The 27,159-nt window shown below is 39.8% G+C and overlaps 3 protein-coding genes across 6 annotated transcripts in view; 1 reads left to right on the plus strand and 2 right to left on the minus strand.

Moving 5' to 3' along the window:
* LOC137607813 (fibrocystin-L-like) overlaps window positions 1-12,610 on the minus strand; it is a 41,178-nt gene extending 28,568 nt beyond the window's left edge. Inside the window, exons 1-26 of the mRNA XM_068333813.1 lie at window positions 12,482-12,610; window positions 12,319-12,396; window positions 11,756-11,900; window positions 11,539-11,647; window positions 11,372-11,429; window positions 11,205-11,298; window positions 10,692-10,745; window positions 10,527-10,600; window positions 10,394-10,436; window positions 10,187-10,254; window positions 9,972-10,085; window positions 8,245-8,340; window positions 7,205-7,470; window positions 6,996-7,087; window positions 6,733-6,892; window positions 5,983-6,118; window positions 5,713-5,856; window positions 5,486-5,640; window positions 5,122-5,232; window positions 4,689-4,832; window positions 3,821-3,945; window positions 3,571-3,734; window positions 3,205-3,374; window positions 2,448-2,568; window positions 1,065-1,219; window positions 376-498 (exon numbers count right to left, since the gene is read on the minus strand). Of these exons, the coding sequence (XP_068189914.1) occupies window positions 376-498; window positions 1,065-1,219; window positions 2,448-2,568; window positions 3,205-3,374; window positions 3,571-3,734; window positions 3,821-3,945; window positions 4,689-4,832; window positions 5,122-5,232; window positions 5,486-5,640; window positions 5,713-5,856; window positions 5,983-6,118; window positions 6,733-6,892; window positions 6,996-7,087; window positions 7,205-7,470; window positions 8,245-8,340; window positions 9,972-10,085; window positions 10,187-10,254; window positions 10,394-10,436; window positions 10,527-10,600; window positions 10,692-10,745; window positions 11,205-11,298; window positions 11,372-11,429; window positions 11,539-11,647; window positions 11,756-11,900; window positions 12,319-12,396; window positions 12,482-12,533 (3,051 nt within the window). The 5' untranslated portion in view covers window positions 12,534-12,610. The remainder of the gene's footprint in view (window positions 1-375; window positions 499-1,064; window positions 1,220-2,447; window positions 2,569-3,204; window positions 3,375-3,570; window positions 3,735-3,820; window positions 3,946-4,688; window positions 4,833-5,121; window positions 5,233-5,485; window positions 5,641-5,712; window positions 5,857-5,982; window positions 6,119-6,732; window positions 6,893-6,995; window positions 7,088-7,204; window positions 7,471-8,244; window positions 8,341-9,971; window positions 10,086-10,186; window positions 10,255-10,393; window positions 10,437-10,526; window positions 10,601-10,691; window positions 10,746-11,204; window positions 11,299-11,371; window positions 11,430-11,538; window positions 11,648-11,755; window positions 11,901-12,318; window positions 12,397-12,481) is intronic.
* A 2,047-nt stretch (window positions 12,611-14,657) lies between these two features.
* Window positions 14,658-16,259, minus strand: LOC137607229 (transcription and mRNA export factor ENY2). Of its 4 annotated transcripts, none has more exons than XM_068332833.1 (5): window positions 16,215-16,259; window positions 16,041-16,115; window positions 15,881-15,951; window positions 15,324-15,398; window positions 14,658-14,921 (listed from the first exon to the last, which is right to left on the minus strand). In XM_068332833.1, the coding sequence occupies exons 2-5, from the start codon at window positions 16,106-16,108 to the stop codon at window positions 14,845-14,847; spliced, it is 291 nt and encodes a 96-aa protein (XP_068188934.1). In that variant the 5' UTR covers window positions 16,109-16,115; window positions 16,215-16,259; the 3' UTR covers window positions 14,658-14,844. The 4 variants fall into 4 exon arrangements, with proteins under 4 accessions (XP_068188934.1, XP_068188936.1, XP_068188935.1 ...); XM_068332835.1 differs by having other exon boundaries at window positions 16,041-16,111; window positions 16,215-16,249; XM_068332834.1 differs by having other exon boundaries at window positions 16,201-16,220.
* A 239-nt stretch (window positions 16,260-16,498) lies between these two features.
* nudcd1 (NudC domain containing 1) overlaps window positions 16,499-27,159 on the plus strand; it is a 33,337-nt gene continuing 22,676 nt past the window's right edge. Inside the window, exons 1-4 of the mRNA XM_068332832.1 lie at window positions 16,499-16,683; window positions 17,101-17,255; window positions 21,900-22,085; window positions 26,955-27,138. Of these exons, the coding sequence (XP_068188933.1) occupies window positions 16,569-16,683; window positions 17,101-17,255; window positions 21,900-22,085; window positions 26,955-27,138 (640 nt within the window). The 5' untranslated portion in view covers window positions 16,499-16,568. The remainder of the gene's footprint in view (window positions 16,684-17,100; window positions 17,256-21,899; window positions 22,086-26,954; window positions 27,139-27,159) is intronic.

Consider the following 27,159-nt stretch of genomic DNA (forward strand, 5'->3'; position numbering starts at 1 on the left):
CAAAATACCTTTGACACAATAGTTTGCAACTGGAATTACTCAATAACATGCTATAACAATAGAATAATAGAGGAGTGTCACTGCAAGCTACGTCGATACATGGGAAATACTGTATATTCACTAAATCCTGCCTGGAGGCAAGAGATGTACAAATAGAGCTAGAACAGTACAAACAGAAAAAGGACTGGGCTTTAGAAACACACACACACACACACACACACACACACACACACACACACACACACACACACACACACACACACACACACACACACACACACACACACAGTAATTAGACATGATGACATGTGACAGACAGATAATGCTGAAACCCAAAACCACTCACGCCAGAGGGCTTACGATTAATGACCATACCTGTGGTTTGTCTTCACAAACACGGAAGAATTCATCGGGTATATTTTGCCAAAATGTACCTCCCTTCTTACTCTCAACGGCTGAAATGACGACATTTTCACCGACAACATTTGAGCCGTTTATCTGCAAAGAGAATAAATCACCATCAGAACTCATGAATCAAGTTGTTGGTACCTTTGTAACAGAAAAAACTTTGTTGTTCTTAACAGAAGACAATCGGAAAGTACTGCTCACAAATCTATCATTAATTAAAATCTACAACTGCTACTATTGATATGAATACTGCTGATGCTGTAGCTATGAGGCTCTGATATTAGTCTATACACTACTGTCAATGAAACTCGAGCAAACAAAACACAGACACTAGACAGAGCCACAGTAAAAGCTTGTGATCACTGTTCAGAGAGGTCTCATCAATCACTTTAAAAATAGTTACAATGCTGCTGAATGCTTGTGAAATACAAATACATAGGAAATAATGACCCAAACACAAAATAGGACTAGTAGTTTAAACACAAGCAAACAGTAAGAAATGAAACCAATTTAAACACTTTTTCTATTTCGTAAAATAGCTGAAATAGAAAAATGTATGTCAAAATGAATAGATCACGCATATTTAGAAATATTTTTCAAGTAGTCAGACAGACAGACAAGCAGATAGACAGACAGACAGACGGATGGATTCTGACATGCATAAGGGGCTGGTCTCCTGGTTTCGTGGTCCATGCCACCCTCCATATGGGTTTTCTGCAGCTTCCCTGCCAGGTAACGCCAACCTGACCCATCCCTGCGATTCCCTCCAGAGCGTACTTCAGATCGGTTGCACTGATGTTCACCGGTAGCCCTGAGAAGAAGGTGGTGTTAGAGCAGAACGCTACATGGAGACATTCAGACTAAACGTCTCACTAAACATCACTGAACCATTTTCAACGGTCTCTCTGGAGAATATCTGAGCTGCAGAGGAGCACCATGACATCATAACATATAAAACTAAAGTTTTTCAATGACGTCACAAAGACAAACTCCTTATTGGAGGAAGTATTCAGGAGTTCATGGGCAGAATCCTTGGGACATGTGAAAGAATGAAGAGATAAGAGACACACTCATCTTCATTAATCAGTTCTGTTTTGATCATGTGTTCCTGCCCTGTTCCTGGACAAAGGATAATTAGGAGTTGGGGTTACGGCCTAGCAGTAAAACATCAGCATTAAAGATTATTATTATCATTATTATTATTATTATTATTATTATTATTATTATTATTATTATTATTATTATTATTATTATTATTATTATTATTATTATTATTATTAATGATAATAATAATAATAAAAATAATAATAATTTATATAGAATTATGACAAATTTATTAAGAATTTGCTTTGTTTCATTTAGGATTAAGGTAAGATTATTTTCTTTATTTTAATTAAAAAGTCTTCAATATTTAAACTGTAAGTATGTCTTTGTTGGTACAATATCACATCACCATTTACTAAAATGTTCTTCTATTACTATATCAACATAATTTCATCCATAATAAGTAAGTTTTTGTGAGCGTCTGTATGGAGGTTGTGTATGGAGGGAAGAAGATCTATGGTGATGTGAAGGCGAACTGGTTTTTAATTGAGGATTAAGAATTCTCTAATCCTGACTGACTGATGGAGCTCAGTGTGTCATTTAAAAAAATTGACAGTATAAAGTAAATTCTAGAGATTATTTTTGATTCTGATAATACATTTGTAAAACAAATCACAGTCCATCAACACATAAATTTTCTTTCCATTTGTTTAGTTTAAAAAAAAAAGAAAAGAATCCACCGTGGTGAGTTGAGCCTTTCCTGCATTATTAGTCAGGCATTGTTTGTTGTTTGCATGTTTCAGTAGCTGTTAGGAGTGAATGTCTGTTTGGAACCAGCCCAAACATTTTGCACATATTTTTAATGATGGGCAAATGTTAGCTTGTCATCACTATAACGACAGCATTGACATTTTCTTTTAAGTCACAGACCTTTCATAATGGAACAAAAAGACTTTGGCAAAGGACAGTTAAAGTAAAGCACGCCAGAACTACACCTGTAGCAACGTCTCCGAAAATGTTCACATCAAAAGTGCCATGTGGAGGAGGAGTGGCTGCGTGAAGACGGCTGATGGTGATGGTGGCTGCTCCTTCTGTGTACTGCACACTGGAGGAATTCTGTCAAATACATCACGAGAAAGATCTTATCATGATTGATAAATACAGTAACACCTTAAGATGCGAGTGACTCCACATATAAATACAGTTATACATATTCGGAAATGCAAATGCATACTGTATGCTGTATGAATATTTGACATCTGTGTTTGACATACGAGCAAAAGTCTGAGTTTGGGGTTGTGCTTCTGAACACCATGGCTAGTTGGCGAATGGATACAACATCAACTGAGCTTAATGGATTTGTATGGAGGCCCATCTGGAGCGTGCATATTGGTGAAGTATGTGAAAGTAATCGTTAGTATACACTTATCCTTGATATAATAGAACATAAAATAGGTGATGCAGTCACAATGCACTGCAAGCTGCCTCCCAGTGTCATATTTCACACTACATGACTGAAGCAACACTTTTTTGTCTTTTGTCATCTTTTTCTTGCCTGATTCCATCAACAAGTATCACAGCAAAACCTGCAGATCAGACCGTGGTACGATTGCATGAGAGCAGATTTCTGTCCCTTGATTTGTAAAGACTCTATTTCCCTATAGATAAATCAATTAAATTGACTGCTAAAGCTAATTTAGGGGTGTGTGTCATTAAGAGGACATTGTTATGTAAATCTCAGTAGTGTGTTACCTGAAAGAAACGAACTTTCCACAGTGGAAACCCAAAAGCACAATCATCCGGAGTGGCTGCAATAGTGTAGCTGAAATGCGAATCATTTGATTCATGTTTGCTGACAGTAATTGTCTCAAAGGTAAAACCAACGGGCTCAAAAGGTGCTGGTCTTCTATAGAGAAGGACCTCTGCAAGAAAAACAATGGGTAAAATAACAAGGTGAACATATGAATCAAATTTAGTTCATGGAAATATATGCACTAGCTTCATACTATTAAATTATTGGAAAAGAATAATAAATAACTGCAAAACCCCCCCAATAAATTACAATTGGATTACACTTCAGAGACATTAAAATCTTAAAACTACTATCAAGGTGCATACCGGGCTCATTCATCGTGGTGGGAATCTTTCCAAAATAAACAACATCCACATAAAAATCACGATTATGTTCGTATTTGTAGAGGTAAAATTCCAGCAGGCGGTATTTGCTTCCAACAAAGAGTGACTGCAGAGAACTGTGCAGGTTCATGCATTTGTAATTCCATCTGTCGAGTAAAGTAAAAACCATTCTTATATATATATGTTTGTACATGACTTGTATGTTTAAAATGACTCGATGGGTTTCACTTACATATTGTTTCTATTTAAGACTGTGTTGATCCTCACGGTGTCTGTTAAGGTTTTGCCTTCGCTGCTGACGTAAGTGAACTTTAATCCAACTTCATCCTTCAAGGATCCCTTGTAAGCAAAGCAAATCTGTAGGGAGCATATTTATAATTATTTTTTATGAAGAGTTATGAAGAACCAGTCACAGATAATCTGTGTAGGGACAGAATGTGCAATGATTTAATGACAGGATGTGTGTTATATAAAAAAAAATCGCGTTGGGCATCCTACTAGCGAAGCGTTACGTGTGAATTCCAGCAGCTATTCTATACAAAATGAAGTTTCACTTCTCTGAAGCTGCCCTGTCAGAGAAATTCATCAAACTAAGCCAAGGTTTTTGATTACATGAAAGGTATTTCTGTTACATTCCAGTGATTCATCTGCTGGTTCAACAGATAGATAGGAAATAAACAGTTCTATCTGATTTCATTGCTCCAATTTTTTTAAAAATTAAGGTAATTTCCCTGACAGAACCTCCTTAAGGGATCAATAAAGTTCTACTCTACTGTAATTTTTCTTTTACAAAACTGAAATGTCTGTGTGTGCCAGAAAATACTGTTTGCAAGGATGTCTTTATTGCATTTCCTATTGCTTCTGAGACAAACAAGCAAACAAACAAACAAACAAAACTGCTGACATTGTGGACATGTAGAACATCTATACTGCTATTTGAACCTGAAACGACTGACGCTAACACTGCGTGAATGGGAAGTTGAACTGGTAACAATGCTATTTTTAGCGCTGCTATTGCCCAACACTGTTTTTACACTAATAATAATTTGGGAGCCTGAGGAGTGGAAAATGAGAAACCATGTAAAAAGTGTGTGTATTACCGTAGGATGCTTGTCCAATGACACCGGTCCGTAGTTTTCACCAGACACTTTTTCGAACGTGTCCTTGAAAAGTATCTCAGCGTTCTTCAGCGACCACCGGCCACAGCAAGAGTTCTTCACCCGAGTCCCTGTCTTACCTTTAAACTGGTGTGTAAAAGAAATCAGATAGCATTGTCAGGAGCAGTCAATATGAGATAGTTACTGTCACTGCTTTTAAAAAAAAATCATTTCCTATTGTGCTGTCCTTCCTTTCCTGCCGCCTGTTTTGCCTCTTTTACTCCCTTGTCCATTTTAGTCCACCTTTTCCTGATCATTTCCCTCCCCTTCTATTGATGGAGACAGCCAAATACCAACCCTGTATCAGAATCATGGTTGTACCTGTTCCAAGAATTTCTTTTTCAAACTTAACACCAACAATGATGATTTCACTGACCTGTGAGTGTTTAATTTCAAAGTCATTGAAGTATTTCACATCAGTGCTTTCTTTCGGCAGGATCTCACGGGGACACTCGGCTTGAAGAAAGGCCTCCAGGGCCGACTGCACCTGAAAAATCACACAACCTATGTGTTGGTAATCTGCTTTAATTTGGTACAGGCAGACATATCTGTATTAAGCTGCGCTCAACAATGATCTTCCTCGAATTGAAAATAAAGTATCTACTGCGTTCCTTATTTGACTAGTCCTAGAAATCGGTTACTTTGCAGTTAAATGAAGCCTTACAGCCATCATTCTAACCGTGTTCCAGCCACGTATTGTGTGCAGAGGCTTCAGATTTCAACATTGTTATGCAACACACCTCAGACTCATTTCCATTGACAGGGATCGGCTTTGACGAAATCCCGTCCCAGCTCAGAGTGAAGGTCGTCATGTTGCTTTTCCCCTTTGTCTTCTCAATAATAGTAATGTTAGGGTCAGTTCCAAAAATCTTATAGCCAAGAGGTGAGAAATCCCCTGTATTCCAAAGAAGAGAGATGGTCAATTAATTCACCAGCTGGAGAGCAACCTGCCTGTCTCCCTTCATACCTCTGCCAGAGTTAAATGTGATGGTGTAGTTGGATTCTTTGGCATCGCCCTGTTTGGTGACCTGGACCGTGTCGGGTTTAATGGACCAAAGTTGGTTCAAGGCAGCTTCCACCGCCTCTGCTGAGGCACCAACTGGCAGTTTTCCTATGAAGGATAAAAGCAAACCTCACAAACAGAACTTAGCAGATGGAGCGTACTGTAGCATCACGTATATCTGCTTAGATTGGAGTCACAGTAGCAGGTAGAGGATTTGAATGTTCGACTCGTTACCAGTATGAGCTGTTTCTAGCATCAGGATGAAGTAGGTGCTCCCACACAGATGGCTTTCACAGTTGCTGCGGACGGTGACCATCTGCACCTCTTCGACTGCCACAGCACTGCTGGGCCACGATTCGAACGATACAACCTGTTTAATGGTGACATTGAGATAAGGTGAAGAACAGAAGGGGCAGAAGAGAGCGCTGAAACAACAGGCAGAACAAGAGGACTTTACCGTTTGGTTCTCTCTAACCACTTTTTCCATTTTGTAGCTCATTTAGTGATAAGGAAATGCCACAAATTGTAAAGAGTGTGAGCTGAAGGTGAGGATGAGACTGGAGAGTTTACTTCATGCCTTTTTTTTTTTACACTCTGCAATCCGAGACTGTTTTGATACGTCCTCCTTACAAAGCGCTTTACAGAGAACATGATATTCTGTGTAAAATTAATCATGACTTCATTCACCTCAGTTTTGATCCTAATCAATATTTTCTTTAAGGCATTTTTTACACAATTCTGCCTTCATTAGATATAACAGGGTGCAGTGGGTACAACTGTCGCCTCACAGCACGAGGGTTCTGGATTCAAATACTTGTGTAGAGTTTGTATGTTCTCCTTGTGTCTATGTGGGTTCTCTCCGGGTTCTTCCTCCCGACCACCTTGAACATCCTTTCTCTTTTGCCTTAGGATTTTTTAATCATTTTTATCATATCAATCCTACGTTAGCTCTACGCGTCTCTACTCGATATGTTAGCTGCTTACCTGTTCCTCCTTGAACACGTCATATTTGATTACGATTTTCTGAACCTCATTGACGACATCATCCGTCTGCTCTTCTGTGAAGTAACCTTTCTCTTTGAACAATGCGATTCTGAAATTAGCTAAACCTCTATATTCTTGAAACACCACTTCCATGTAGTAGCTTTAGGGGGAAAAAAATTGAAGATGTTTAAATTTGCTTCAAAGGACGAAAATGATATAAAATGAATTGCTGATTTGGTTTTTAATGATCTTTCTCGACTCACTAGTTTCCCTTTTTGAGAGCCAATACTGGAGACTTTTGAGATGGTGTTGATGTGATAGTCCAGGCAAAATGTCGCTGGGAGGCAATTTCAACCTAAAGAGGTCATTGGAAAAAAACTGTTAAAAGCTGATCACAAATACATATATATGATGGAAACATACCATTGTATTTTTTTTCTTGTACTTTCAGATGATAAAAACATATTCATACCTTATCTTCTGGGCGGCTGGAATTGCTGAGGTAGAGCAAACATCTGTCATCACATCGGATGTACATTGTGTAGTTGGTGGTTTCGGTAGGAACAAAGAAGCCTCGGGTACGTGAGGTGAAAAAATCCATTTCATCAGGAAAGACTTGTGGCAAGGAGCCAGTCCACATCTTCATATATCCAGTTGTGTTTTCATTGTAGTTAAAAATGTCTTCCAGGTTTTGGGGTCTTGTATTGTTATAGATCTCTGTCATCAAGCCTCTTCCACCTGCATTTTAAAAGGAAATAAATGATGATCCACCAGCACACAGTCAAACGCCAGAAACAAAACAAATTAAATATTTTCAGGCAAAAATACTGAACATTTACTAGTGTCAGCTGCCTTTCTCAAACAATAGTAGATTTAACAAAAATTGGTTCCTAGACCTTTAATCAGCCAAAAAAGAGATTTAAAGACGTCACCATCAATTAAAGTGAGCATTTTCAAAATATTCAGACATTTAATTGAATATGTGATCAATAAATTCATTAGCAAAATGACAAAACATTTCAAAACTACAATAATCATGAGTTAAATCACTAATAGAGAAGCGTTATTGACTATCCGGGTGCTTAACAAGAACACATTCAAGGAATTAATCTTCTGACTTGCTATAGACTTCAAATCAATCCCCTCAAATCACTTGTTGCTCTTAAGGGAGATCTTCTTTGTCTTTTGCCTTGACAACATAGACGCCACTGATCTGCTCTGGTGTCCGTTCTAACAGATCCTTTTGTGTGAAGTAAATTCTCAAGGATGTAGTTTTCTTTTCGATCAAACAACAGATTAGCTTGCTTTGTTGTCATGAGCTGTGGCAAGAAATTGTGGCCTTTTTCAGACAGATGCCTTAAATGCCTCCACTGATCAACATCTCAACTGGTTTGACGTGGGGTTTTAAAATAGTTACAAAACACATGATGCAGCGGTGAGATGAAAGAAGACGGGCGCCTTCTGGTATGAAAACAAATGAATCAAAGGGCAGAAGAAGAGCTGCGTTGTCACCTGGATAACACGTCTGGCTGTCATTCTTCATGTTGTTCTTGGCAGTCCTGCATGTAATTCTGTCATCAGACACATTCTGGATTTCACAAGGCAGGCCTGAATGGAGAGATTGAAAGATTCACATTCAGCCTTGCATAAACACAAAGGCCCAGACTTTACTCAAGGGGTTAAAGGAAGTAGAAGGTCAACATTCACTCATTATTGACCGATCTCTGAAAAATACAGGTTGTAGGTGAAAAAAGGACAAAAAGTTAATGTATCACAATAAAAGCAAGATTTTATATTTTTCAGGCATTGTTTCAAAAACTTTTTTTCTCCAGTGAAATAATGGTTTTAATTTATTATCTACACCTTGAATAAATATTTAAATTTCTCTTATTTGCGACAAGCTGACAGATTGTCGCAAAAACGCGGGGTCCCAACCAGATATTTATTTGTAGACACATTATGCATGTATTCTTCAATATGAAGATGATGATGAGGAAAACTCCTTTTGCTCATTCATTTAGAGTTCCCTCTCTGTTCTGAATCAGATGACTATGAAGGTTTACTCTTCACTTAAATCAACCTGATGATCCTCACCCAGTGTCTAATCCACACGAGGTAGTTTCCTATGCTGTTTAAATAAAATAAAGGTAGAAATTACTGATTTAGAATGAAGTCTCCTCTCATTGAATCGTATTTTGAGGTTGATTTCCTACATAGAAGTCAATCAATAATACACTTCCACAAGGTGATAAGAGTTTGTAGGAGTAAACTGACTAATTGTTATTTCTTCCATGTATCCAAAAAGAAATCTTATATTTGATATCTGATCTGCACAATCATTAGCGTTATGTGTAACTGATTAACTTTTGACCAAAAATACATTCATTCATTCATTCATTTTCTTCATCCACTGTCATGGGTTGCTGGAAACTATCCCAGCGGACTGAGGATGTGAGGCAGGGTACACTCTGGGCATGACGCCAGTGCACCGCAGAGTCACATGAAGGACAGACAACTACTTATGCGCACACTAACACCTACATGCAATTTGGCACCGGCCAATCCACCTGAAGCACATGTTTTTTGGAGGTGGGAGGAAGCCGGAGAACCTGGAGAGAACCCACGCAGACATGGGGAGAACATGCAAACTCCACACAGAGCAGGAACTGAACCAGTGGCGGGCGGCCCCCAAAATTCAGCTTAAAATAATGAATACATTTACCAATATGTTACTGATTCAACCAACTACAATAAAATCTGTCAGAGACTAAAAAAAAAGCCCCAAAACCAGTTGATATCTGATCACTATTATGCTGATGCTTCCCTTTCCTTTTTTGCTGTAATGCTTCTTAATTTATCCTGCTGTCCACTATTTGAGCAAAAACAGTTTCCTTCTCTGTCAAACCTTTGATTCTACAATATGTCAGCTGACTCATTCAGGTATATGAAAGATGTCTGTCATTGTCTGTTGTGTCTTGAACGTTGCGTGACAGGCCAAAGGTCTGTCACACAACAGACCAAAGGTCTGTCACGCAATGACTCTGTTGTTACGTGACAGACCATAGCAACTCTTTCTGTGTTTGATTATCCCAATCGCGTGACATGAGACAATGTTTGGGGGTTTTTTATTTTGGAGATGCAACACATTCCTGAGTAAAAACAAACCCAACAAAGTCTTATTGTATTGGAAAGAGGCCTCAACTATAACAGCTAGTTTCCATTGAGACGGTGGAGATTACCTTTAACAAGAACACGCGCTGCTTCGTTGGTTTGGTCGCCCAGGAAGTGCCCATGGACTGTCAGTAAGGTTCCACCCATGACACTGCCCTTAGATGGGGAGACTCCAGTCACCTCTGAATTGAGGCATGACAACATTACACCATAAATAAGAGTAAACACTACATAAAAATTAGTTCATAACTGCTACATTTATAGTGAACAATATCTTTCATACCTGCATAGGTCTGAAACATGGTGATAGACCTGTTGACAACTCTGAACGTTCTCTTCTCTGGAAGAGACCTAAAGATTTTTGATTCAAAGTTAATAATAGTTTTTCTGAAACAATTTAACAATTTATGAAAAAGTGAACGTAAATCTCAAAATAAAATAAAACAATTCAAACTGGAATCAATTTAGCTCTGCCTTATAAACATTTTACCTTCCATAACCGCCCTCAATAATGTAACTGACATTTTGGTTCCCTGTTAGAAACAACAACGACAAAATTAGGAATAGTTTGTTAAGTTTTGAATGAAGCAAAGCAACTGTATTAAAAATCCCAATTAACTCACCAATAAACGTCCCCGTCATTTTGCAGGAAATGTATCCCCAGTGAGAACTTTCAGAGTCCAATTTTAGCTGATATCTTTAAAAAAATGTATATTTTTAAGTTTAATACTGCTTCATGACACCTCATTCCATTTATCTATAGCATAATATCTGAACACAGTTCTTACAGTTCATCAGATTGTGGTTTAAGCAGCTCACATGGCATCCCTGCTGCGTACACTCTGCAATGAAAATGAACATATTTATGAACTGATTCACAAAAAAGTAATCATAAACATTCTAGATAATGTATAATTAAACATCAAGCAAGAACACCGCAGCTTTATTCAATGTTTCATTTTTTTCTAATATGCATCAACATTATTCTACTGCTCATTATCTTCAACTTCTAGTCTTTTATCTACGTTTAATATTTACCTTTGAGGGGATTTTAGTGGAAGCATGACATGGAGCATGAATCAAAGACACGTCTTTTTTTTTTTACACAGTTTAGTTTTAAAATGCTAAATGTAATATTCAGATTAATCAGTAATAAAGAGCAATAATCTTATTCTGTAAATTTCCTTATCTCAGTGATCACTTGTTTTAAATAAAATACTTTCAAGCTTAGGTGTGACCAAATTCTATACCATAATATAAATATTCTAAATGTTTATCAATGGTTTATTTCATAATCCTACCTCAAAAATTTGGTATTGCGTCCGTTGGAGCTAATTCCTTGGTGGTTTCCGTACACATCAGTGAAGATCCTCCCTCGCATAGTCAACAAGGTTCCTGCAGTGATTTAGAATTTGGTTTAATACAAGGTTCAAGCTGGAGTGCATGTTTTACATGCAAGGAGCTGTACCTGGGGGACCGCTGGATGGGCTCAGCTCGTTGATAGTCGGTGTGCGATACCAGACCGTCTGAGTGTCACATTAACAGTGGAAAGGGATGTTGAGAAATCCAAACATGTCAGGAGTAACAGTTAATGTTTGCAGTGCAGTAGTTAAGTTGTGCTCGCTGCAGACGTACATAAAAGCTGCAATGGTGTGATTTGATCTGGCCCCTGCATATACTACTGTCAGGAAGGGAAACGCCGTCCACACTGACTTTGACCACATACTGATCCCTTGGCATGGGTCTGCAGTGGACAAAGGTGATCATTTTATATTCATGGAATCTATTTAAGTGACTTTTTTTTCAAAGACGTGTACATATCCAGCTCAGAGGGCTCTCTCCTACGGGATACCTGGTGTAACAGTGGATCATAGTGCCATGTGTTGAGTCTTTCTCCACATCACAGGGGACCGACAGGTGATCCGATACCAGGCGCACTTGATTGCCATAATTTTCATCTGTTTGACTCAGTGAGAATGGTTTCTTCTGGGCGAAACCTTGAAGCAATCATGAAAAAATATTCTTAGTGCCGAATAAAGGATTTACAGATAACGGATTCGTATTTCCAAGAAATTAAAAACTGATTAGACATTCCAAAGGTTTGGTAATAACAAATCAGCTTTTGCGTAATGTGTGAAATCGTCCATAGCTGCATTTAGCATTATACCAGGACAATGCTGTTTGCCAACTGTGAGGATTTTTAAAAAATAATAATAAATTAATCTAATAAAATAAAAAATAATGGTAAAAGATCAGGTTTAAACAAAACCTTCCAATCATATTTAACTGAACTCAGAATGGATTAACTTATCTACATGTTTGATTTGATAAAAGCTTTAAAAAAATCTAATAAATTTAGACTGAACACTGCCATGACAAAAACAGTAAAGTGTCTTTTGCAGCTTTATGCCTTACCAGCTCCAAAAATGGTGATTTTTGTTCCTCCGTTGTAGCTTCCTACATGAGGAAGTAAGTTGTCAACACGCCCAGCACCTGAAACAGAACTCCAACATCAAGTTACATCTGCTTGCATACAGAGTTGTAGATTTTATGCATTTAATTGAGATCATCTACTTACTGCAGCAGCACCACAGTGCCAGGAAGAGCACAGACGGATTCAATGGGAACATCCCGAAGTTGTCCCACTGTCCTCGAACGCCTCACTTGCTCGCTTTTTGTCCAATGATCTTTAGCGGCTTGGAAATTGTAAAATACTATTCTAAAAATTGTAAAATTACTATTTTTTTAAAGGAAAAATTTTCATTAACATTTTCAGAATGCCAACATAAAACAGAATTTTTCGTTTTTCAGACTGTTTAGAGAAATCAATTTAATTAGCTAAATGAAAAGGATTAAAAAAAAAATCAAAATACGGTCTACCCAAAACAAACGTGTTTAACATAAATCCCTTTATTGTTACAGAATTTAAGCCATGTCAAGATATTACAATAACAAAATACGTAAAATCAATGTTTGTTTCGTGGTCGTCAATTTGAATGTGAATTTTTAAATGAGATTTATTGAAAGGTAATTTACCTGCTGGACGCGTCGGGTGTCGACAGGAGGCTGACTGGCGCACAGCTCTTATGGAGCTGCCCTGTGGCGCTCCACCCGTCCCGTGACCTGAAACCGGGCGGAGTTTGATGACAATCTCTGGACAAGATGAAGAAACAGCGAAACTAAAGAACAGAACGGCGCCTCAAATGCAGTTTTCATTATTTATTAGTTATTATAATATGCAATAAGTTATTGTTATATTAATTATTATAATATGCTATAATGTAATATATATGCATATGTATATATGATTTCAAAACTATTCTATATATACTATATATATATATATATATATATATATATATATATATATATATATATATATATATTAATGTCAATAAACAAAGGATCAGCTGCTAATCCTTTTTATAAGATAAATGCTTTAATTTCACACACACACACACACACACACGCACGCACAACCTTATATTTTATTGTTTTTTATTGAGCATGCCTTTACTTGTTGGTACATGTAACTATTATAAAGGAGATGGTGTGTTTTGGAGGTTAAACATCCGTAATGACTCAGCCTTTTCTAATCAGATATGTTTGTTTGGAGAAGCTTGTCACCAAAGAAATGACATACTTCATTTTTACCCTCCATGGAAACAACATCAGAGCCAAAATTCCCTTCCTGTTAGAAGATAATGGTTGCTCTCACAATTTTTTTTACCTATAATTGGCTCAAATTATCATTACACAATTGCTTGCACGCTATCTCCATGCAACCATAGATCATGATAACGTGATCATGTAATGAACGATATGAATCGAATCAACATAAAACATCAAACACTGAGAAGACAAACTGTCAAATGCTGCACCATGAGATCTATCTAGAACCTATCTAGATCTAACTAGAACCTATCTAGATGTTTCATTCTTGGGAATGCTGTTCCTTTCAAACTGGCAGGTATTGTTACATAAGCATCACTTCCATTTACAGTCATTTCACAGAGAGTGAGATGATCAATTTAAAATCTTCATGACGGGACAGTGGAAGTCATTTCTCTTGCAGGGGAAAGCACAGTAGATAAAATTCAGATGAAAGATGACTATTCCTGTCTCATCTTCAAGATGAATGAATAACTGAACACATAGCCTGCATGCTGGTGCAGTGGATAGCATTATCACCTTATAGCTAGAAGGTTGGTTCAGTTACACCTGGGGTTTTTCTGTTTGCATGTTCTCCTTGTGTCTGCAAAATTGTGCAGCTTAGGTGAATTGATCACTCCAGCTTTTCTGTGTGAGTGGGTCTGTCTTTGCTTGTGGCCCTGCAATGAACTGGCGACTTGTCCAGAGTGTACACCGCCTCCTGCCTGATGTCAGCTGGGATAGGCTCCAGCAACACCTGTGATCTGCAAGGTGGATAAGCAGCTGAAAACAAGACAATTAAGGTTGTCTTGTCTACAAGAAAATGGAGGGATGGATTTAAAATGTCACAAATGTGTCAGTAAGGAAACTAAATATTATAATTATGCTTTCAGTACTAACATTGACAATATTTATGCAAAGTAACTTGTGTCTCTTGGGTAAAATCCTAGAGCCTGTCAAACTAACAAATGGAGATTTACGTTTTCCACATCCTGCATCAAATTTAAGTAAAACAAAATGAGTCTTTTTGTTTCATACATGTCAAACTAAGATCAACCAGCTCTTCAGCTGTACCAAAGAATTCAGGACCCCAGTGATTAAAATAGGCATGATTTTATTTTGTTTTTTTCAAAAATGCTGCATAATAAACTAAAATCAATATGAAAACACACAATACAAAATAAAAATAACACTTTAGCTTTGCTCACAATGAGAACAAACATCAGGTTGGATTTTTTTTACTGTCGATCTACAGTGAGTACAAAAATGTCTCGACGAGAATAGCCTCATTCACAAAGAAGCGTGTTGAGCTAGAAAAGCTCTGATTCTCTGCAGGAGCTCTTTCTTCACGCTGTCTGGTACGAGTGCTGCGCAGGAGAGGACAGAAATTTAGTAATTCAACACCACAGAAAATCCACTTTTTCCAATCTCCAAATAAGTTATTTCTTTAAAATCATTACTAAAATCACTGTGTTCTTGGAATAATATAACCTCGTGTAAATGTGCCCACTGTGTCTTGTATGTTATGTATATCGTCTTTATATATATTTCTTCAAATCTTCCACATTCTGTCACATTTTTTATTTTAAATCCCCACAAAAAATCATGTGAATCCTGCTGACAGGGCAGCAGGGATTTCATACTAACTGGGTCAAAGTGCTTTCATAAAACTAATCTGAATAAATTGAGTTGAGAAACAATATCTATTTGTGAACAGTGATTCGTTCCTAACTTAACCACCCACTGCTATGGTGTTTGCATATCTGTACCTCTGCCTTTTGGTGTGACTTCTGTGACCAGGTCCTCCACTGTGACATGCTCCAGGCCCTTTTCTTTGATCACATCTGGCAATTGATTAAAGAGATTCATCTCAACAGTGCACATATTTTAAAAGGAGGCAGCGGCTCTACCATGTTTGATTGTTGCCAAAAGACGTGTAGACAGATGGCATAATTTGTTGAAGCTGTTTAGTCCTCTTTTCGGGCATCACAATTTACTGAATTGATTTCAAAACCAACTTCTAAACAGGCTGCCAGTCACGTAAAGAAGTAATACAACCAAACTTTATTTAGGGGTGTTCGATGTTTGATACACTTGATCATAAAAGCTTCTTTAAACGATAGAAATGACTACAGGCCTCTTTACAACAAACACTGGAAGTTGGAATAATCCTTGTAGATGATTATAGTTAGATTTCTTGCAGAAAAATAATATTTGATATCTACTATAGGAATAATGAATGGACGATTTGATACTTTATCCACCTACATTCTCATTTAGCATTTGAAAATGTTCAACATGCCCCTTCTCGTTTAGTTCACTGTACCTTTGCAGTGAGCTTTCAGCTGATCCTTCCATCCACACTCCACCAGCTTTGCTCTGAGCAATTCCTTCAATCTGCAGAGACACGATTAACTTTATTCAATGACAGGTCGGCTGTTTTTCAAACCTTTACGGACCACATCACCACAGAAAAGCCTGCTTACCGCTCCCGTTCCCCCATTTCTATCAGCTTCTGGTTGATCGCAGCCCTCATCTGCGAGTCTTTGCTCATGATCTGTCTGAAACAAAATGCAAACACGACCAATGTCAGTTCGGATTCACAGTTTTCGCGGAATCTGCATTATGCTTAATTTTGTTGGCTACCCGGCGGACAGCACCTTTTGTCGAGCTAGATCAGCTGGGGAACAAACGGTCCCGTCATAGAATACTACCGTGTGAAACATCAAGCTTAAGGGTTCCGCTTTTGCGGTGGATAATTACAGAAAAAGTAATTGAAAAAAGGTGTTAGATAAGATGAAATATCTATAATTGTAAAAAATACATTTACCCGTTTGAAGGAAAATATTTAACACAAAAAACGAAAAGTTTGACAGAGGATACAAAGGACTCCACCTCCCATGAGCATCAGGGGTAAGCGTGTCCTCTGAAAAATATCTCCGTGTGCAACAAAACAGGAAACGTGTGTCTGACTTATCCAGCATCTTTTCTTTTGCTAAAGTCATTTATAAAACATGGCTGCGTCTAATTATTCGCTGAAGGTCAACAGGGATCTACTGGACCCCAAGTTTGAAAGTTACAGGTTATCCCTGGACGCCATACCAACGTATAACGTTGAGCTGGATGCTGGTATGAGAAACTTCACCACACAGAGCTCCTCAGTTAGCAAGTGTGCTAGCCGCGCAGGCTACCGACCTGAAAGCAGATGTCTGCCACATCTGTCAGCTGTAAGCAGAGAGGAAAAGCCAGTCGAGTAGTCAGAATTTACCGAATGCTCTATGTTAAAAAGAACAGGTTATGCTTTGTAATAACAGTGTTAGCTGTAACCCAGGAGCTCAAGTGCTCCACTGATACCACTGATTTAGAGGCATCTAAAACAAGTAAAACAGTATAACACTTATCGATGTAGATGTAGATGCCAGTAGTGTGTTGATAATGAAGTTTATCTGTGATACATGGAAGCAGCTGTAACCATGTCACTGTAACACCTGATTGAAAAGTAAACTTGGTTCATTCTAAACCCTTTCTTTGTCATCTCTCCTGCAGCTGTGGAGGAAGTTAAGCTGACGGATACTCAGTACACTCTGGAACACATGAGGGCGTTCGGCATGTACAATTACCTCCACTTAGATCCTTGGTATGAGGACAGTGTTCTGTTTGTGGACTGCAAAGGAAGGGTTCTCAGTCTCACTGTCACATTGGTAAGCTTTTAAATCTCTTTGACATTCTTGATCATAGCGATTTCTGTTTTTATCGGATTTTGCATGGCCTCCAGTGTTCTTCTAGAAATGTCAAGAGATGAAAATTCATAGCCGCATATTCCTTAAATCAAATGGGAAAGGTTGTAGTTGAGTTGCTGGTGAGCTTCAGTGCGTCTCTCACACCAGCAGGTGGTGATCAAACGCTTGTGTGAGAACACCATCTGCTCGAGATGCATTTCTGTTTCATTACCACACAATGTGACAGTAATTTCCATTAGTTACTGTTCTGCTGCTTATGCTGCACACGGTTCAACCCATCAGATGGTTTTTTGGAGCCTTTGTATGTTATGTGTGATGACATAATTGTACTGAGTTAAAATCAAGATGCAGAGTTCAGGAGCGAAAGAAAACTAATGACATTTGGAACAAAGTTCTTTTATGTCGATGAGATCTTTGATCATGATTGGACACAACTGACACTGCTTCTGTATTTTTATGTCTTAGCCGGCCTGAATCATGATCGGCTGACTGTGACACAGTATTTCTTGGTTTCAGTGGCATCATTAAACTTATTAGAAATGTGTTGCATAAATCGTAATGAAAATCATCAGATGATAATGATCATCTCTTGGCAGCTTTTTGGGCACATTTTGGTAACGTCATATAACACATTGTGCTTTGGTGTTTCACACTGTCCAAGGCATTGAAAGCATGGATGATGGACATAATTATCTCAAAGGTTCCTTTTACACCAGTTAGCAGTGCGGTATGCATTGTTGTGATCCATGATAATAAGAGAACATTTTCCACATAGCTTGTTTACACCCTGTTTCTTCCCACAATGAATAACTAATGCTCATTTGGTGCCACATCTGTCTATTAATGACTAGATGCAAATCATACATGAGTCAAATCCACATGGACCACCACAGTTTGTAGCTCTTTGATAAGCATGTCCTGTCTGTCATGATCGCTATTAATTGTATCTTCCTGTGAATTTTTAAAATGAAAAACACAATGAAAATTCCTGTTTATTGCATTTGAGAGCCTCAGTCAGTGAGAAAACAATGATTTTTTCCTTGTTGTTGAGGTCAGTTCTATTATTGATGCCTCTGCTCTAGCCTCTATGAGTCACGACTGAGCTTATATAAAATGATGACAGTAGGAAAAAATACCAGTAATATCTCATTAAACAATCTGCTCCTTGTTTTAGTGTAACTTACCATGAAGCAGTGATCAAATTTACATAGTCAAGTGGAGATAGGTACCAATGCACAGTTTTTCTATATCACTAACTTTTTAATTAGAAGTTAGTCTATTAAAGTGGCTTGCAAAAGTATTCATCCCCCTTGAACTTTTCCACATTTTGTCACGTTACCACCACAAACAAATATATTTTATTGGAATTTTATGTGACAGACCAACACAAAGGCACACAATTGAAGTAGAAAGAAAATTATACATGATTTAATTTTTTTTTTTTACAAATGAAGGACTGAAAAGTACGGTTTGCAAAAGTATTCAGCCCCTCGAGTCAATACTTTGTGGAACCGCCTTTTGCTGCAATTACAGCTGCAAGTCTTTTGGGGTATGTCCCTACTAGCTTTACACATCGAGAGACTGAAATTTTTGCTCATTCTTCCTTGCAAAACAGCTCAAACTCAGTCAGAATAGATGGAGAGCGTTTGTGAACGGCAGTTTTCAGATCTTGCTACAGATTCCCGATTGGATTTAGGTCAGGACTTTGACTGGGCCTTTCTAACACATGAATATGTTTTGTTTTAAACCATTCCATTGTAGCCCTGGCTTTATGTTTAGGGATGTTGTCCTGCTGGAACGTGAACCTCCGCCCCAGTCTCAAGTCTTTTGCAGACTCCAACAGGGTTTTCTTCCAAGAATGCCCTGTATTTGGCTCCATCCATCTTCCCATCAACTCTGACCATCTTCCCTGTTCCTGCTGAAGAGAAGCACCCCCAGAGCATGATGCTGCCACCACGTTTGACAGTGGGGATGGTGTGTTTAGAGTGATGCGCAGTGTTTTCCGCCACACATAGATAGCTTTTTTCATTTAGGCCAAAAAGTCAAATTTTGGTCTCATCTGACCAGAGCACCTTCTTCCACATGTTTGCTGTGTCTCCCATATGGCTTCTGGCAAACTAAACAGGACTGCTTATGGTTTTCTTTTAACAATGGCTTTCTTCTTGCCACTCTTCCATAAAGGTCAGATTTGTGCAGCGCACGACTAACAATTGTCCTGTGGACAGACTCCCCCACCTGAGCTGTGTATCTCTGCAGTTCGTCCAGAGTCACCATGGGCCTCTTGGCTGCGTCTCTGATCAGTGCTCTCCTTGTTCGGCCTGTAAGTTTAGGTGGACGGCCGTGTCTTGGTAGGTTTGCAGTTGTGCCACACAATTTTCATTTCCGGATGATGGACTGAACAGTGCTCCCTGAGATGTTCAAAGCTTGGGAAATCTTTTTGTAGCCTAACCCTGCTTTTTTAAAACTTCTCCACAACTTCATCCCTGACCTTTCTGGTGTGTTCCTTGGACATCATGATGCTGTTTGCTCCCCAATATTCTCTTAACAAACCTCTGAGGCCGTCACAGAAAAGCTGTATTTGTACTCAGATTAGATTAAACACAGGTGGACTCTATTTAGTCATAAGTCAACATTTGATCATTCAGCGATCATCAGGTAACTTCTGAAGGCAATTGGTTCCACTCAGAGAAAAGGGGGGTGAATACTTTTGCACAATTTTTTATTTGTAAGATTTTTTTTTAAAACACAGAATTTTCTTTCTATCTCACAAATGTGTGCCACTTTGTGTTGGTCTTTCACATTAAATTCCAATAAAATATATTTTAATTTGTGGTCGTAACGTGACAAAATGTGGAAAAGTTCAAGGGGGCGGAATACTTTTGCAAGCCACTGTAGTTGATAATTCAAATAATTCAAATAGTGTTCACAGTTTGTTGGACGGAATCAAACCTAACAAAGACGTCCAGTTAGGCTTTTTGAATTTTAATATTTTTTTTTCCCTCTGAAACTCCATTGATCAAGGTATTCTTCTGAATTGAATAAATCAATAGTTAATTAATGAAATTAATTATGTGTGACATACATTATAACAATGATATATAATTAATATACTGTATACTATATACACAGTGCTCACGCAGTGCACTGGCATCACACTGAAAATTTACCCAGCAGGGGTTGCTGGGTAAAACTCCAGCTACCCCTGCAATGCGCCAAAAGTAACGTAAGTGGTAGATGATGAATGAATCATGAATATACACAGTGTGGTGTGAAAATATTTGCCCCTTCGTAATTTCAAATTATTTTTACACATGCATCACACAAGTTTTAGATCATCAAAAAATGTTAACATTAGATGGTAACAATGATAGAAAATACAAAATGTAATTTTTAAATGTGAGTTCATTTAGTAAGGGAAAATATCTATTCAAATATAAATAGCTCCATCATATTTGGGTTATACAAGCAGGACCATGAATCCAACCACAACGACAGGTACACTTTTGAATGGCCTAAAAAAGAGAAAAAGAAAAAAGAAGGCTTAGAAGTGGCATAGTCAAAGTTTACACTTACATTTTATGAACTAAATAAATCTCATTACTGTGCTAAGTAGACTGGACCAAAAGTCCTCCACAGCAAAGACAAAAATATCAGCTCTACAGTCCTGCAGGTACAACTGTATGTCGTCTGCATAACAATGAATAGACTGTACATATCTATGACTGATGTCACCCACGAGTCACATATAAAGCCACAAAAAAATCAGTCTTGATAATGACATCAGAGTACTGTACATTTTTACTTTCTATGACACAAAGTCGAAGAAAAGTTTTTATGAGAAATTAAAAAAATTGACATATTGGATTGAGACTACTGTAATAGCATACCAGAAATACCCAGCCTGTGTCTCATTCTGTCTACATGAATGGAGAGATTAGTTGTGTCAAAAGCAGCACTTGAATTCAACAGCATGAGAACTGCACACATGCCAACATCAGCATTCATAAAAAGGTCACATACAGTATTGACTACAGGACTTTGACTGTCTCAGTGCTGTGGTACTGATGAAAACCAGATGAAACTTTTGAAAAATGAATATTGTCTTCCACACCTATGAAAATCAGTTTTTACTCAGTTCTTTCCATAATTCTTGAGGTAAAATGAGGTTGAGGAATCAGTTAAAATGGTTGAAAATGATGAGAGGAGAATCCAGCCTGTAGCTTTGTAAACAATCGGTTGGTCTCATGCAGTTTTAATAAGATCTGGGAAAGAACCAGTAAGCAGTCAGGTGTTCCCAACAGAAAGGCACTGGGCTTGTGCACATCAAATAAAAATTCAGTTGGGACTGTATTTTCTTGTAAGACATGATATCTAAGAATTTGGGCACAACAAGAGGAAAATGATGGCTCAACTTCACCTTTCCAACAGAAGTCTGACTAAAACTCTCTCTGGATTTGCATAATCACAGAGACAGACCAGGGTTCGGGTTAGGGTTAGGGTTAGGGTTACACATAGCAAATATTAAGCTAATAATTATGTAGAAAAAACTGCATCTGTCTGTTTTATGATTATAACAGTGAAGACTCAGTTGTGTTATGTATTCAGGACACGGCCCTGGGGAAGCCAAGAGAGGTGTACCGTTTCATCGCTGACCCCAGCCAGGGCGACAGTCAGCTTTGTGCATCCCTCAGTCTCACCTCAGCAACGTGGGCAGCTCTCTCTGATGGCGCCGGCCGGCTGTACCTTCTCCGCACCGGCAAGAGGGGAAACAGCTCCCATATGAAGTGGGAAGTAAGTGTAACCATTGGTTTTGCTGCTTTAAGCATCAGAATATAAAAAGTGCATGCAACCTCAAAGGTATTTAAATGTATTAATGCATCATAAGTTTTTCGACTCTGCAGCAACTCTAATTGGACTGACTGTTCTGTGTGGACGCATCCATTCTGGTATGCTCATCAATAAAGATGTGATTCAGCAGCGATAGACATGTAAAAACCACAAGAGGGAATGATCCCCCATCTCCCCCAATAAATTGCACCCTGTGTATGTACAGTACAGTATATGAATGGATTGATATAGGGTTGATGCAGAGGCATGTGTGATGGACACATTGTGTCTGGAGCGCTCAGGAAGAGGATTTTGAAAGGTATTTCTCAATGACACATCGTGCTTATCACAAAGAAGGTTGAGCTTATAGGACTAGATAGTACAATCCTTTAGATTGATCAGCATTTGATATTGAGTGGGTGGGGGCCGAGGGTAAATGCTACAGTGGAGTCTTTAGGTGAGCACCATCCTTCCTTAATGTTTCGTTGAAGAGCTCACAACTCTCCAGAGGCGTTGCCTGGAGGTGTGCCACCCTCTGCTTTTACCCCTAGATTGCAGCCTAGTTGGGGTCCTTTTTCTTTATCCATACCCATCTGCTACTTCATTTGTCGGCCTCTGACAGCACTTTGACGGCTCATTGAAAGGTCTATCCTCCAATTCTGTTAAGGAGCTTGGTTGTGGATACAGCAGTGAAACCTCAACACTTGACCTCAACCGGAACCACTGGGTTACGCCAGCTGCGTTGTTTTGCCTCGGCTGCTATTTCCTCATACTTCACTCATTTGTGTTCATGTGCTTCACCAACTGTGGCATCCCATGGTACAGTCACTTCTACAATGAGAACAGATTTCTGGGAGGTTGACCACAAGAACACGTCTGGCTGAGGCAGGTTGCAATGATCTCAGGTGGAATGATGAATTTCTGGTTTAAGTCAGCCTGCACCCCCCAGTCCCGGGCAGAATCAAGAAAGGTTGCGTACACTCTTGCAGAGGGCTTTGCACGAAGTTGTCCTGCACTAACAAAAGTGATGGTGCTTGAGTGTTTAGATATTGGAGAAGGAAGGGCATTAATGGTAGATCTTCCCTTCAGGATGATCATCAGTTGTGTTAGGACCTAGTTGTGTCTCCAGGTGTAGCGGCTTTGAGGCAAGCTGGTTTTACTGCCGATGAGGATATGTCTCAGTGTTGCAAGGGTGTGAGAGAGTGCACAATAAGGATCTTCTCCAAACCATTGGTCTAGAGTTTTGGGTTTGGGAAGAATATAGTAGCTGGCTCTTATCATGAAGCTAATTGGCTTCCTCCCATTTCCCAAAGATCCTTGCCTGTGAGCCCTCTTTGGACTCACTGGCCCTCTTTGGACTGTTTGATTCCTTCCTCTGAGAGCAGATTTTGCTTGCTTTACAGCTTCAGATGGGATCCCTTTTTCTTCTTAGTTGCCAGTCTTGGAGCACCTGCTTGGATCATTCGCATCATCTTGACACCCAGTCAGGGTCATGTCCAGTCTCACCTTGGTGCATTTAAACTCCTCTGTAAGGATAGAAACAGGCAGTTCCAGGGATTCATGTCCATACAAGCGGATGTTGCTGAGGCAACGTGGCACACCAAACCATTTCTTTATGAAGGAGTGGGGGTGAGCTTAGAGGAACAGGAGAACAAGGGGTTAAGTGATTAAGTTATGAGTTGCAGGTGGTTCAATTAATAGGAGAGGACGGGTGAATTAGTCAGAGAGCGGTGTAGTCTTGTTCCTGACCTTTACTTAGGAGAGCTTAATTGACCATCTGCTTTATTTGGCTTAGCATAACACGTTGTCAGTGATTGTAAATGTGTTTCCTCTAACGTCAGTCACATACACCAGATACTCTAAAGGTGGGGGTTCAAAACCAGATAGCTCAGCAATTGGTGATGAATCATTAATTCTGCAAGCAAACTGAGTCAAAGTCCCACACGAGCGTTATGAATTACACAATGATTCATAATGACCCTGACAAATTTTGTAAATGGTAGGAAAATCTTGAGCCACAAGCCATGTTTGATACTTGTTTTCAAAGCTTGATTCATTTTCTTAATCTGTGCTGTAGAGCAGTGGTTTCCAACTTTTTTTGCACCATGAACCGGTTTAACGTCAGACAATATTTTCATGGACTGGCCTTTAAGGTGTGATGGATAAATACAACAAAATAAAAATATATGACCAGCATAAAAGCTGTTATTTTGCAGCTTTCTCTTTCTTTGGAGTCGTAGGTTCCTCTTCTGTGTCCTCACTAGTTCTTCAAACCAGCACAAAGAAACTTTCCAATGATTTATGTATTTTGTTTGTTTTGCTAACATGGGAGTTACAATTTAGCGGTAATGTATTCTGTCTCTAGGGCGGCACGGTGGCGCAGTGGTTAGCGCTGCCGCCTCACAACACGGCGGACCCGGGTTCGAGTCCCGCTCTGTGCGGAGTTCGCATGCTCTCCCCGTGTCTGCGTGGGTTCTCTCCGGGTTCTCCGGCTTCCTCCCACCTCCAAAAGCATGCACTTCAGGTTGATTGGCCGGTCCCAAATTGACCATAAGAGTGAGTGTGTGTGTGAATGATTGTTTGTTTCTGTGTGGCTCCGCGGTACACTGGCGTCGTGCCCGGAGTGTCCCCCGCCTCACGCCCTGAGACTGCCAGGATAGGCACTGGCTACCCCGCGACCTGCGTTGGCGGATTAAGCGGGTTGGAAAATGAATGAATGAATGTATTCTGTCTCAGTGGCCGGAGCGGCCCCTTTAAGAAGGTAGTCATGTGACCGAGGCAAGCATCTTGACAAGCATCAAGAGTGACTCATTGACAGATGTGGAGAAGAGATTTCACTCATTTTAAAACGGAACATCATTCAGAATCAGATCACAAATGAAACAGGAAAGATGTAAGTTCTGGATTCTTTCTGTACGGCCTGGTACCATTTGACCCCCGGACCAGTACCGGTCCATGACCTGGGGGTTGGGGACCACTGCTGTAGAGCTCCACTATTATCTAAAGCAGACATGAGCGTCAGCTGCACTGATCAATCTGCCAATAGGATGAACACAGACACTCACATACTATCAGTCTGCCTTCACTGCAGGCAGGAAGTAATGATCACATGTGTATTGATCATGTAAATTCACCAAATGCTGATATTTGTGAACTAAGATATTCCTTTTACTGTGACTTCATCCTGAACAGTGAAAGTGTTAATAAGATGAGTCTTTGTGCTCTTCATCTTTCAGACAGACATTGAATTGAGTTAAGCTTGAAATTACTTTTCACTTTTTGAACAAGGACACTTGATGATGGCGGTCACAATAAAGCCACATCTCTTTCCTCCACCTCACAACTGACTTCCACCCATCAGTTTGAATGAGAATTTTACGGATAAAATAAAACGTGTCCCCATTCCTTAGCACATTATAGATCAATCAATTATAGAACAGTTAATGGTATTGTTTTTTAATTTGGTTAAAGCTGCATTGTTTTGCATCCAGTCTGTATTATTCTAATCCATCCATCCATCCACTTCCGCTTTTCCGGGGTCGGGTCGCGGGGGCAGCAGCTTAAGGAGGGAAGCCCAGACTTCCCTCTCCCTAGCCACTTCGTCCAGCTCCTCCGGGAGAATCCCAAGGCGTTCTCAGGCCAGCTGGGAGACATAGTCTCTCCAGCGTGTCCTGGGTCGTCCCCGGGGCCTCATCCCGGTAGGACGTGCCTGGAACACCTCACCAGGGAGGCGTCCAGGAGGCATCCTAACCAGATACCCGAGTCACCTCATCTGGCTCCTCTCGATGCCGAGGAGCAACGGCTCAACTCTTGAGTCCCTCCCGGATGACTGAACTTCTCACCCTATCTCTAAGGGAGAGCGCAGACACCTTGCGGAGGAAACTCATTTTGGCAGCTTGTATCCGGGATCTCGTTGTTTCGGTCATGAACCACAGCTTGTGACCATAGGTGAGGACAGGAATGTAGATCGACCGGTAAATCGAGAGCTTTGCCTTTCGGCTCAGCTCCTTCTTCACCACGACGGACCGATACAGAGTTCGCATCACTGCAGATGCTGCAAGGATCCGCCTGTCTATCTCCCGTTCCATCGTACCCTCACTCGTGAACGAGACCCCGAGATACTTGAACTCCTCCACTTGGGGCAGGATCTCATTCCCAACCTGGAGAGGGCACTCCACCCTTTTCCGACTGAGGACCATGGTCTCAGATTTGAAGGTGCTGATTCTCATCCCAACTGCTTCACACTCGGCTGTGAACCGCTCCAGTGAGAGTTGGAGATCACGGCTTGATGAAGCCAACAGCACCACGTCATCTGCAAAACGCCGAGATGCAATACTGAGGCCTCCAAACCGGACACCCTCAACGCTTTGGCTGCACCTAGAAATTCTGTCCATAAAAGTTATGAACAGAATCGGTGACAAAGGGCAGCCTTGGCGGCGTCCAACCCTCACTGGAAACGAATCCGACTTACTGCCGGCAATGCGGACCAAACTCTGACATTAGTCGTACAGGGACCGAACAGCCCTCATCAAGGGGTCCGGTACCCCATACTCCCGAAGCACCCCCCACAGAACCCCCCGAGGAACACGGTCGAACGCCTTCTCCAAGTCCACAAAACACACTTCCAGTCAGAAACAAACTCATTAAATAAACTTGTTCATCGAAAAATTATACAACAAACCTCAAGTGCAGACTTGAGATTTAAATGAATCAATGAATACTAATGAATATTTCATCCAAAATCACTCATTAAGTTTAGTGAGGAAATATTTCCTGTAAGAACTAAAATGACAGTTGCCGACTCTATTAGCTCATTTGATTCTGTGCTTGTAGCCCCTGTTCAGTGAAGACATGGGCGAGCCGTTCACCATCCTCCACAGTGTCTCGCACGTCCAGGATGGAGTCCACACCATGGAGGTCCTTCTGCTCCGCGTCCAGAAAGATTTGCAGGAAACCAAAGGAAGCGGATACTTCGTGTCTCTGGAATGGATCTCAGTCGCCAACTCTGCAGGACAAGGTGGGGTGGTGCTATCCTAAT

Source organism: Antennarius striatus, chromosome 14 (assembly GCF_040054535.1).
Source record: "Antennarius striatus isolate MH-2024 chromosome 14, ASM4005453v1, whole genome shotgun sequence".
In the NCBI taxonomy this organism is placed as follows: domain Eukaryota; kingdom Metazoa; phylum Chordata; class Actinopteri; order Lophiiformes; family Antennariidae; genus Antennarius; species Antennarius striatus.

Bases quoted from the DNA above. Each gene is read 5' to 3' on its own strand.
- LOC137607229 (XM_068332833.1), bottom strand. From the start codon at position 16,108: ATGAGCAAAGACTCGCAGATGAGGGCTGCGATCAACCAGAAGCTGATA. The intron at 15,952-16,040 runs GTAAGCAGGCTT...GTGTCTCTGCAG, and splicing joins GAAATGGGGGAACGGGAGCG to ATTGAAGGAATTGCTCAGAG. The intron at 14,922-15,323 runs GTACAGATATGC...TCTCCTGCGCAG, and splicing joins AGTCACACCAAAAGGCAGAG to CACTCGTACCAGACAGCGTG.